This window comes from Vombatus ursinus, unplaced genomic scaffold (genome assembly GCF_900497805.2).
Source record: "Vombatus ursinus unplaced genomic scaffold, bare-nosed wombat genome assembly UNPS02000749.1, whole genome shotgun sequence".
Taxonomy (NCBI): Eukaryota; Metazoa; Chordata; class Mammalia; order Diprotodontia; family Vombatidae; genus Vombatus; species Vombatus ursinus.
The window spans coordinates 18,330,028-18,342,271 of record NW_020940527.1 but is presented as its reverse complement, the minus strand read 5'-3'; the positions used below and the strand labels follow the sequence as shown (position 1 = coordinate 18,342,271).

Here is a 12,244-nt window from a genome sequence, read left to right as displayed (position 1 = left end):
ATCTAGTAAACACTTAAAACAACAACAACAACAACTTGTTGACTGATTCTTTAATGTGTATCTTTGGATTTCTCCCATCTGTTCCCCCATCTATGCCGTGACTAGTACTACCAATAAAAATCCTTAGAAAAACCAAACAAATTTTGTGTTTATGTGGCAATACGTAAACGATGTACCAGATCCAAAGTTGGGCTGGCAATGAACAACCCCCAATTACTAGCATGTGGTGGCAGCCAGGGATTCTGAGTTATGTGGGGGAAGAATGGGCGGAGTAAGTCTCTGTCAGTACAGGCATATATTCCTGTCCACATCAGGAGTCTGATTCCTGAATTTGCATAAAGTCGCTTTATTCATGTCTTGCTGACTCACCATCCCATTCTCCTTAGTCATTGTTTCAAATCTCTTCCTGAAAGCCCCAGACCCTTTCTTTCCTCTTTCAATCTCAGCAGATACCTTACCTAGATTGCTAAGAAGATTGAGACCACCTGATATTTCCTCCCTCAGCTTCTAGACCACAAAACTTTTCTTCCCTTCTGTCTTAAGAGGAAGCTGTGAGCCTCCTTTCTGCCAAGACCATCTCCTCCATCTGGACCCTTGATCTCATTGTCCTCCCATCTGCTTGGTGATTTCACTCCATTCATCATGTTTCTTTTGAGCATCATCAGTCTCTTCCACTTTATTGGTTCCCACTCTTCTCTGCCTGTAGATGTGCTTGGGCTTCTCATCCACTGCCCAAAAAAGTGCTCGCTGTGATTTTGCTACTGTTCAATTTCTCCCATCTTTTATGTCTAACTTTATACAAAAGTAGTCTATACCTCCTGCCTCTATTTCTTTACCATTCACTCAGTCCTCAATTCCTCATAATCTGACTTCTGCTACCAAATCTCCACTCAAAATATTCTCAAAGGTGACCAATGACAATTAAATCCAGCATTCTTTTCTTTGTGTTCTCCAACCCAGCTCTAGCTTGTGCTATTGTCGACTGTCTTGTTCTTAATCCTATTTTCATTCTTGGTTTCTCTAATGCTGTACTATCCCGGTTGACCTCCTTCCTCTCTAATTGTTCCTTCGATGTCTTCTTAACTGTTACTTTTCTAATATTCTCTAAATAGAAATGTTTTCCCAAATTCTGTCCTTAACTCTTTTCTCTCACTTCATGTGCTTTCCCGTAGTAATTTCATCCACTATTATGGTTTCAATTATCATCTCTATATTAGTGACTTGGCAGCTAGGTGGCACAGTGGATAGAATGCCAGGCCTGTAGTCAGGAAGACTCCTCTTCCTGGCCTCAGATACATACTAGCTGTGTGACCTTGGGCAAACCACTTGACCTTGTTGACCTCAGTCTCACCATCTGTAAAATGAGCTGGAGAGGGAAATGGCAAATCACTCCTGTATCTAGCAAGAAAACCCCAAATGGGGTTTCATGAGGAATCAGACATGACTGAAAAACAACTGAACAACAACGTCATGACTCTTAAAGCTTTATATTTAACTGTTGTCTGAGCTTCAAACACCTATTTTGGCTGCCTCCTGGACTTCTCTACTTGGATGTTTTGATAATACCTTGATAATAAAGTCACCATGTCCAAAATGAACCTCATTATTTTCTCCTTGAAACAATTCTTTCTGATTGACTTCCCTATTTCTGTTCATGGCCTCACCACATTCCTAATTACCCAGGCTCAAAACCTGTCATTTTTAATCCCCCTCCTTTTTCTCTATGTCCTCATCTAGCTAGTTGCCAAGTTTTGTGAATTCTTCTTTCTTCACCTACTTTTATCACTATCCCTTATATTCTGGGCAGCAGAGTCCTATCCTTTTTGTAACCTTTTGCCTGTAAAACAGCTTAAGGCAAAAAAAGCTCTCTTCATTTTTCTTGGTACTCATTGTCAGTCAATTCTGTTTCCTATTTTTCTGGGTGTTAGTATCCCAGATGTTAATTCTTATAAGGCCAACTTGCCACTTCTTTATTTAGACTCCCTTATCTACATTTGCTATGTAAAACTTAAAAAAAAAAAACAAACTAGGTTGGTTGATGAATTTTTGAGCAACCACCTTAGTCTCTTCAGACAGGTCCCCTTTGCTTCCTCATCTGGAATCATTTGTTTTTATAAGGTCAGAATTTTGATCTTGAGAGCAGCCCATCTTTCCTAAGCCAACTTTTCCTGAGATGATAGGGTTCAACCTATACCTTCTCTGAGCTCTATGAAATCTCTGCTCCCCGTATCTAAGGCATCTATGTGTGATTGGTTTTCCCCTCATTATCTGCTATAAATTTTATATATATTTTATATAGTTATATATAAATTTTATAATAATTTATTTATAATTTAAATATCATATAATATAAATTTATAATAAAATATTTATTTTAATTAAAATTTAAAAACTTAAAATAAAAATATATAATAATTTATGATAAAATACATAATCTATATAAATTTTAAGATGGTGTGGTCAATTTGTCATGGGATTTCCACTTTGGCAATAAATTCTTCCCTATTGTCAGGATCAGATTCAGAATAGTTCTCTTGCTTCCTCTAAACTTTTGAAAAATCAAATCATTATCTATGAAAATCATACTTATTATCAACTTAAAATCAACTTATTAGCTGCTCTACTTTTGAGAGAGAATAAGCTCTAGTAGATATATTGACAGAGTTTTCCATCACAATTACATTGTGCTAACTCAAAGAAGGGATAGAACTGTTGTTTGGGGCTAGATGAGATGATGATTACAGATGTTAGAAGGCAAACTATTCAATGCCTATTTTTTTTCCAACTAAGGAAGACGATCTTCAGACTTGGAAGCATAGAAGAAAAATGGTTAATAGGGCACAGGAGCCTGTGATTAGTGAGGAAAGAGTAAAAGGATACTAAGCTGTCCTTAATGAGTTCAAGCCACCAGGTCTCGCTGAACTATAACCCTGAGCCTGAGGTGTCATTGCTGAGCTGTGGTTAGTGTCTTTTGAGGGACTACAGAGAACAGGAGAGAGGCCCTTGGGTTGGAGATGGATGCATGTTGTCCCAGTTTTCAAAAAGGAGAAGATGAATTCTTCAAATTACAGGTCAGTGAGTTTGCTTTTATTTCCTGCCAAAATTTTTGTCCTTGAATAAGGGATGGTTTGTGGGGGAGATGAAAATGGGTTTATCAAGAATAAATCATTCCAGAGTAATCTCATTTGCTTTTCTGACAGATAGATAAGGTGGATCTGGGAAATCATGTAAACAGTCTATGCCTACATTTTAACAAGGTATTTGACAAAGTCTCTCATGATATAACTTGCAGACAAGATGCAGAGATTTGGGATGAGGATGGATGATGTTATATACAGTTTATGTGGATATTGGACTTGTCAAATAACTGGAACCAAAGAGTGTTGATAAATGGATACATATCATCTCGGAGAGAGGCATCTGGTTCTTTCCTAGGCCCCATTCAGTTAAATATTTTTTAGTGACCTGAATGAAGGCATTAATGCTATGCTTATTAAATTGAATGATATTTAATAAAGATGAAGGTAAAGTCCTCCAAGACTGGCTCCAAGAGCTAGTTGTACAAGTATAGGATGTACAAGTATAGGATATATTGGGGTAATGAATCATGTGAAAAAATGTGGGGCTTTTTACGGACTAGAAATTCAATATGAGTCAATGGTGTTACATGGCAGCCAAAAAAGCTAATATGATCTTAAACTGCATTTAGAAATATAGTGCCTAGAATGGAGGAGATGGCTGTTCCTCTATTCTCTGTCCTCATCCTATCACAGCTGCAGTATTGTGTTGTTCTGGGTGCCACATTTTGGGAAGGACTTTGACATGGTAGGCTGTGTATAGAAGAGTAAAACCAGGATGGTGACGAGCTTTGAAAACTTACCATGCAAGCGTTGGGTGAAGGAACAGGGGTCATTTAGACCGGAGAAGAAAAGACTTAGAAGGACCATGTTGTTAACTGTCTTCAAATACATGAAAGATTGTCATGTGGAGCAAGGATTAAATTTGTTTTGTGTGGCCCCAGAAAGCAGAAGAAGGAAAGATGAAGAGAAGTCAATTTGGGCTTTCTATGAGGAAAAACTTTATACTTAGATCTTTCTAGAAGTATCATGGATGACCTGAGGAACAAGTTAGTTCCCTATCATTGCAAGTCATTGTGGATTTTGTAGAAGGGATTTCTGCTCAGATAGGGGTTAGGATGAATGACTTCTGAGATCCGTTCCAGTTCTGAGATTCTACAGTTCTAGTTCAAAAAGATTTCATTAATGTGGGTACTCTTATCACTGAGGCAGCTCACAGTCCCTCCATCTTTAGTAGACATTAGATATTTCATGAATTATTTTGTTCAAGAGAGTTCATCACCTGTTGAGTTCTGTGGTCTCTGTCAACTCTGAGATTCTGTTATTCTGTGATTTATGAAAAATATGTTGGATCTAGAAGGAGGATGGAAGCTTTACCTGTTAGGCCATAGTAGTCACTGTGTCATCAAGAAAGGCCCAGAACCAGGCAGTGTCTTGGAGGGTTCTGCGTCATTAATGAGACCTAGTCCCTTACCTACAGAGGACCTCACAGTACAGCTTTGACCTCTGATTACAGCAGGGTGTTTTGAAGATCAGATGTCTTGATGGTTTCCAAATCTCTCAGCCACTCATCAACTATAAGGCCTGCAGGAAATAGGGGAGTACAATGTGTAGGGGCAGAAAAAGGGGGAGGGGAGAATTAAAAACCATCATTTGCATGGAATGATGTTTTGTGAGTTGATGAATAGTGAGTTGCCATAGTGAAATTCTGTTGTAGGCAATAACTCCAACCTGTTGTCTTGATGATTGGTGAATGCAGTATATCAGTTGGTGCTTCAAGGTATGATTTGTTATTTCACATGTTCTCAGGAGTGAGGGTAGTATGTGGTGGCGAGTTGACTCTTAAATTAAACTGAGGGCTATGAGACATGAGGTGAAGCAATGTGATACCTTTTAGAGTAATAGGAGAGTGGCCTTAGAGTTTGAGAGTAGATTGATCCAAGATATGAAGTAGTCCAACTTTTTCAACTTGTCAGTGACTACTCATAGGGCATTTTTGTTCTTGAGACAATGGTAAATTAGTCATAGAGTCTAAGATATTGCTGTTCATAGAGCCACAGGGGTGATGGGAATGGCCAAGGTAACCCTGATAATTTTCTTACCGAAGCAACTATCACAAAGATCTCATGTAGCAGCTGACATTACTTTGAACCTGTGGCCCCTAAAAGTTCTGAGTTCCATCAGCATTGTTATAGACAGCCCATTGAATAAATAATCAAGCTGTTGTTACATAGGCAGATCACCTTTGAATGAATCACTCTGGAGGGGGGGATGGGTACAACTGGGAATGGAAGTACAAAGGTCTTTTGGAAAGTGATTCCTACTTCAGATGTAAGGGTAATACCAGCTTGAAGGGTGACTAGCAGCTAGAACTGGGACCCATTGGTCTCCTAGAGGATAGCTCTAATCATGACTTTGAAAATGTTAAGCTCTACTACAAAGGGCCATCATGGTTCTATATAAATTAGGATAAGACTTAATTTATGCTTGAGCTTGGCAAAAGCAACTGCAACCTCAGATGTTCAATAGAATGCCTTTGTATATCTTAGTGGGTCCATCAAGGGTGTTATGTTACAAAGTGCATGCCCCTGTGTGAATTGGAAACAATACTTTATAAAGTGTCAGATTAGATATAGATCCTTGATAGCAGCAAGAGTCCCTCCCCAGTTGCATAACAGCATCCCTCTGGCACAGATTTGGCCCCAGACTGCCTATGAGAGGCTTGAGGAATCCTAGCTGTGCTTTTTTTTCTTTTTGTACTGGCATTCCCTCTTGCTTAGCAAATAATCAGTACTGGCACAAGTACTCAAGGGAATTGCGCATCAGTTAACTGGACACGCTGTGTGCATTACGGGGTAAGTCAGAAAATTGTCAAGTAAACTGCTACTGTATATTCCATCAAGTTGTGAAAAAATAAAATTTGCAGATTGTTTAAAAACCACAGAGGCAGGGCATTCAACAATCCAAACGGTTTCACAGACATTGCACATTGCACATTGGCAATATCTGGAAGGCTATTTTCCATTCATTGTCCCATTAATCCTTACGAGTTTTGTAGGTCCCCTGAAAGTCCAGCTTGGTGAGCAGGGCAAGTATGGGTTATTTGATCCAGAAGGTCAGGAATCAGAGGTAGTGGAGAATAATTTTGAACCATTATGACAAAAGCATAAATTCCCTACTCTTTTTCTGAATGGATAATAGGAAGGCCTGAGGAAAAGCTAAGGACTAGCTAAACAGTTATGTATGTATCTAGGACTCTTTGCATAATCTAGGTCTTTTGCACTGTCAGGAAGTATAGCTAGAGCACTGGAAGGGGGGCACCTGGGATCCCATTAACAGTGTGGTCAAATGATTGGTAAGAGCTCAATATGTCTACCTTAACTATGTTAAAGATGTCTCAAACATCTTTCTACTAGGAGAGGAATTTCATATTGGGGGCTAATGACTAGTGACAGCTCAGTCCTGCCTTGAACTATGTTCCTTACAGTAGGTGAGTTACACTTGATTGGAACTCCAACCAGGGGTTGGAATTGGGCTGCTCCAGTCACTTGATCTCCAATATCACAAGAGAATAGGGAAGACCACATATAATAAGAGATTAGGTGAAGACTTCCGTATTGTTTCCTACTCAATAAGTGTTTCATTTTGTGTTTAATTGGTCAGGACTGGAATAATAATCTATCATTTTTCTTTCTGAAAACCAGGTGAGGTTGAAGGAAGATATGCTGCTGGTGTTTCAGGGATGTTTATCAAAGGGAGTGAGGAAAGGTGGCAGTGTGAGCCACAGAAAGTCTCAGAGGTGCTTCAGTCTGTAAGAGCAGGAGCTCTAGCATCAAGGGTAGGGAAGGATTGGGTTGATGGAGAGACTGCATGGTAGGCCCGAGGGAGTGTCAGTCCATCAGAAGGTCTACTCTGTCTAGATGAGACTTAGGCATTTTTCACCACTTTTGGTACTTGTTGGTGGGTCAAGTGACTGAGTTGTCTAAGCAGTCCACGGTGCAGGAAGAGCTTCTCAGGGTTTAATCAGATTCATTTGGTTGGGATGAATTGTGACTACCATCCCCTATGTTGCATAGGTTCGTCAGCATGAATGGTGACTGAGTCATTGGGGGATTCAATGGGCCTCTTGGGCCAACATGGCAGGTTGAGCTGGAAGCAGAACCGAACGTTGATTCAGGTATATTGGTGGATGCCCACCAGTAGGGTATAAAGCTACTTCTCCATGGACCAGTTTGTCTCAAATGGCATCAACCAGCACCTCCAAAGAATGGTTAGTGAGGGTCACTCATTTCAAAGTATAGTAAGTCATCAGCCTAAGTACCCTGAAGATGCTAGAGTATTCTCTCACTGGGATTTGATGATTGGTAGTTTCGCCTTGTAGTGGTTCATGAAAAATCTGAAAAGAGCTTCTGGATAAAATCCAGAAGGGAGTTATTTTCAGGAGAGAGGTAGAGTAGTTTCCAGTGGTCAGGAGAAGCCAACAACTGAAATTTTAGGAAGGCCACCTTTCCCCGTTTTAAATGGAATGCTTCAGGATAAATCCATTAGCACCCCTGTTTTAGTGAGAAAGCTGAGGAACTCCACAAGTTGGTCAGAGAACTTTTCTAGTAGAAACATTCTGTTAAGTGAAGGTGGCCAAGTTTCTACCTATTCCCAGAAACTTTCGGTTTCCTCTCAAAAGCAGGAGATTTTTTTCTAGGAGTGTGGCATACTCTAGAGCTTGGGGTTCTCCCTGGAACTGCTGTTGGAAGGTAGCATTTTGGGTGTGTGAATAGATTTTGCTCCAAAGTCAGCATGTATCCCCTCTGGATGCTTCATTGCTTGGGATAACTAAGACTTGAACAGTGGAGAAAGCCAAGAATGTCCTGGCCTGTGCCAGGCTGAGGGGGGCATTAGGAAAAGTGTAACCAAGCCTATTAAATGGTGGCTTGAGCTTGGGTCAATGCTAGCTCCCGATCCGGCAAAGAATGACGGGCAAATGCCAGAGAACTAGGGAGGACCAGAGTGGTTTTCTCATTGGGAGAGAAGGGAACACTTTATAGCTAACAGGTGTACAGCATAAAGCAGGGTAATAAAGAAGCAGTATAAGGTCAAGGCTGGTGTACAAGGTAGCAAGGTGCCATTCAGGTCAGAGGAAAACAGCTTGAGGCACAGTAACTGGGGGAATCTGAAATCAGAGGTTCAAGTGGAAACCATTTCTAAGGGAAGAAAGCCAAAGCAGGGTTAAAGCCAGAGCAAGACGTGATTAAGGACCAGATAAAGGTGACATTTGGCTTAACTCAGTGCTCCTCCCCCCACCCCACAGTGCCCCTACCTGGATCACACCCATTGGTAAGGTCACACCCACCTTCCTATGAGTTGCAGATGGTGCTGACACAAGACCCTGATGGGGATTCCATCAAGGATTCAGTTGAGGATGGTCTGATCCCAGCAAAGACCTCACTGGGGCTAGGCTTCCCAAGCTTGAGAAGAGCTTGTTTATTTGGCTCAGTGAACTTTGCCCTTGGATGGGGGGGATAGTTTGAATAGAAGGTGCTGTCTTCCCCTCTTCTTGGATGGATAAGGTAGCAAACACTGGCTAAGTAAAGACCTTTAGGGCAGAGAAGCCCTGTTGTGGGGTGCTTCCTAGGAGAGAGGTAGCTCAAGAGGCCCTTTGAAGGTTTTGGTTCTAATGGGTTGAAATCTATCCTTTCTTCATATTTTCTCAGTCAAAGTGGTTTACTTCTGCCTTTTAGAAAGCTTACTGAACTCCCACTCCTCTCCATGAGTCAGGGCTTTGAGGCTATGAAGAATCTTAATATATCTCTGATTTTCCTTCATTGCTTAGGAACTTTAGACCTGAGAAATAAGTGTGCAGAAAGATGGTGGGAAAGCTAGTCTAGGGTAGACCCACAGCCTTGGGCCATTATGGTTCTACCTCTGGTGCTTGGAGAATGACCTACACCTGAGACACGGGTACTATTCCAGGGTCCCTTAGAGAAAACCAAACTTTAGCTTAATCCCATTGAAAAGGCTCCAAGTGGAATCAACAGCAGAATACCCCAAGGACCACAATATACTATAAACATCCTTATCATACAGGACATTGAACGCAGGCATACATGGTCACGTTACAACACACGAAAGAGTGGTAGGTTGGGAAAGAGGAAGATAAGAGGAAGGAAGAGTGGTAAGAAGTGAGAGAGGAGGAGGAGGAAGGGAAAGATAAGAGACAAAAGAAGAGAAAGAGATGAAGAGGAAGGATAAGAGGAGAAAATATAAGAGAAGATACGAGGGAGAGGAGGAAGAGGAGAGGGGAAGGAAAGAAGGAAGGTTGGAACTGAAGAGGAGGAAGAGGGGGAGGAAAAAGAAGAGGAAGCAAAGTTCAAAGTCACAACTAATCAAGACAGACCAACCAGCACTCCAATAACTCTCCACCAAGGCCACTAAGTACGGCACTCCACAATCCCCCAAAAAGAAAGACCATTAAGAGGTGAGGGAAGGGTAGAGAGCTGAGAGCACAAGATTGAGGACTCAGAGGCACATCATGCAATGACCTCACAACTGGCCACATGATGTCATCGGTGGACAGATGACACCATGCTTAAGTGACTTACAGTTTCAGGTTATTTGGGGAGGGATAGGGTATTTTGGGGTCTCCCATAACAGCTAGAAAGCCACTGGGGCCATCTGGTCTGGTGGGTGGTGATTGGGTTGAAAAAACAAAACATAAAGAGAAGAGGAGTTGGTTTGATGGTCTTTTCTCAGATTCAGGATGTTCAACCTATTCAAACCAGAAACTCCCACCCACTGCAGCCCTCAAAATTGGCCCTCCCATCTCTGGGCCCAATTCATCAGATCTCTCAGTACAGGACAGGCAGGAGAGACTGGATTGAGGGATATCAATTTAACACAAAATCCAGAACTATCAGGAGATAGTTCTATCAGGAGAGGTGGCCTGGGCCTTACTGAGAAGTGCAGAGATCCTCTGTACATTGACCCTATTGTTTCTTATCATGTCCTGCCTGGGAATCAACTCCACTATAGGGTTGCTTTTCCTATAAGACTCCAGGCCCTATGCAAACACTGGGCTGTATCAAAACACATGGCTAGTGTGGCTGGAACCAATATTGGCCTCTGAGGAGGACTAGGAACTCTGCTGACTTAAGGTGGTATTGACTCTAGTTCAAGGTAGGCCAGGGAGGCTTAGTTTGGGGTTCTGGGAAATAGTTTGGTACTTCAAGGACTCAAAAGGACAGGGTCTCTAGGAAAAGGGTCTCATCCCTGTGGGAAGACTATTCCTCCCTCCTCTTGGTTTTGTCAGGAACCAATAAGAACCTCACTCAGCCCCCATTAGCCTAAACTGACATGCTCAGAGCAACAGTTCAGGCTTAGGGACACTAGCCCAGAGGGAAGAGGGGTGAGCCTGCTGAGAAGGCAGCCCACCTGCAGTGAGGATGGCTTTAGATACCAAGTGTTTAGGAAGCATCCCCTGGCCCTGACTGTGTCCATCTCACCTGTCTGTGGTCAGTCAGGGCTGGCTCAGTAGGGCCGGTTGGCATCCTTTGGCCGCTTCAGTTGAACCTTGAGCCGCTTCATGCCAATCTGAAAGCCATTCATGGCTTGGATGGCTGTCTGCGCACTGGCTGGATTGTCGAAGCTAACGAACCCTGAGTGGAGGGAAGGCAGATTAGTCTTTTCCGTACCTCCAACACTCTATGTCCCCAGCTTGACCCCACAAAAAAGTCCCCTGCCATTGTCCCGTAACTCTCCTAAGTCTATCATAAGCTCTCTTTGCCCTCCCACAAAACTTCATAGTTCATAATTTCATGTTCCCTTCTTCTAGAGTGTTCAGTCATACAACCTCATAGATATTTCTTTTTTTAATTTAATTTTTTCCAATTACATGCAAAAACAATTTTTAGCATTCACTTTTTAAACCTAATAGATATTTCTAAATCAATTATTCACTTCTCTCATCCTTCCTTTCCCCAATCATATTTCAGTACCGGGTACTTAATGCCTAAGTTTTGTGGAAGTATAGTTCTGGAGCAGGAGGAGGGGAATTGTGTGTATGTGTGTGTGTGTGTGTGTGTGTGTGTGTGTGTGTATGTGTGTATGAGCTCATGTAGAGCCAGGTTTACCCTGTCCTGAAGGTCCTGATGTCTTAATTCAGTAATGCCTTTCCCTGGACTGGTTCATTGACTGGGATGGAAGTGAATCTTATATCAAAGAAGACTTCATCCCAGCAATGACTCCCAGGGAGGGAGGTTTGGTGACTGGAGTCTATTTTTCCTCAATTTTCTATCCTGTGCTGATATCTCCAGTCTCTCCCTGGACCTTCTTTCCTCTTCCTCCTTATCTTTTCTCCCATTCCTCCTTCTCCTTCTGCAGGAAGACCATGAGAGTCTCAGTTCTTCTAACCCTTCCTTAGATGTTATCAGAGTACAATTGTACCCATGGAACTTCTACTTTCCAAATAGCTTCAGGGTCCACTTACAGCCATTGTGATCCAGGGCGACCCACACTCAGGTTGATATATAAAAAGAATCGGAGAGTGTATACCATCCTTGCCTTGGCATCAGGCTCCCTTTTAGAACACAGATGTCATTATCTTGCTTCACCTGAGCTCCAGGCTCTTGAACTATGGTGTATAGATAGACTATCCCAATCACAGATATTTTGAAATCCTTTACTACTGCTTAACTTCCAGGGTTCAAGACCCTTGCTTGCTCGCTTGCTTAGGACCTCTGAAAACTGAGAGCCCTCTAGATCTAGATCTCTTTTAGTGAACTGAAGAGCAAGAAGAGTAAGGTCTTCTTCATCTTCACCTTTACCTTTACCTTTACCTTCACCTTCACCTTCACCTTTACCTTTAGCTTCACCATCTTCACCTTCACCTTCACCATCTTCACCTTCACCTTCACCATCTTCACCTTCACCTTCACCATCTTCACCTTCACCTTCACCTTTACCTTCACCTTCACCATCTTCACCTTCACCTTCACCTTTACCTTCACCTTCACCTTCACCTTCACCTTTACCTTTAGCTTCACCTTCACCTTCACCTTCACCATCTTCACCTTCACCTTCACCATCTTCACCTTCACCTTCACCATCTTCACCTTCACCTTCACCTTTACCTTCACCTTCACCATCTTCACCTTCACCTTCACCTTTACCTTCAC

The 12,244-nt window shown here is 42.1% G+C and overlaps 1 protein-coding gene across 1 annotated transcript in view; it reads right to left on the bottom strand.

Moving 5' to 3' along the window:
* Window positions 1-12,244, bottom strand: part of CELF6 (CUGBP Elav-like family member 6) — a 96,555-nt gene that overhangs the window by 1,094 nt on the left and 83,217 nt on the right. Inside the window, exon 12 of the mRNA XM_027858018.1 lies at window positions 10,574-10,726. Within this exon, the coding sequence (XP_027713819.1) occupies window positions 10,599-10,726 (128 nt within the window). The 3' untranslated portion in view covers window positions 10,574-10,598. The remainder of the gene's footprint in view (window positions 1-10,573; window positions 10,727-12,244) is intronic.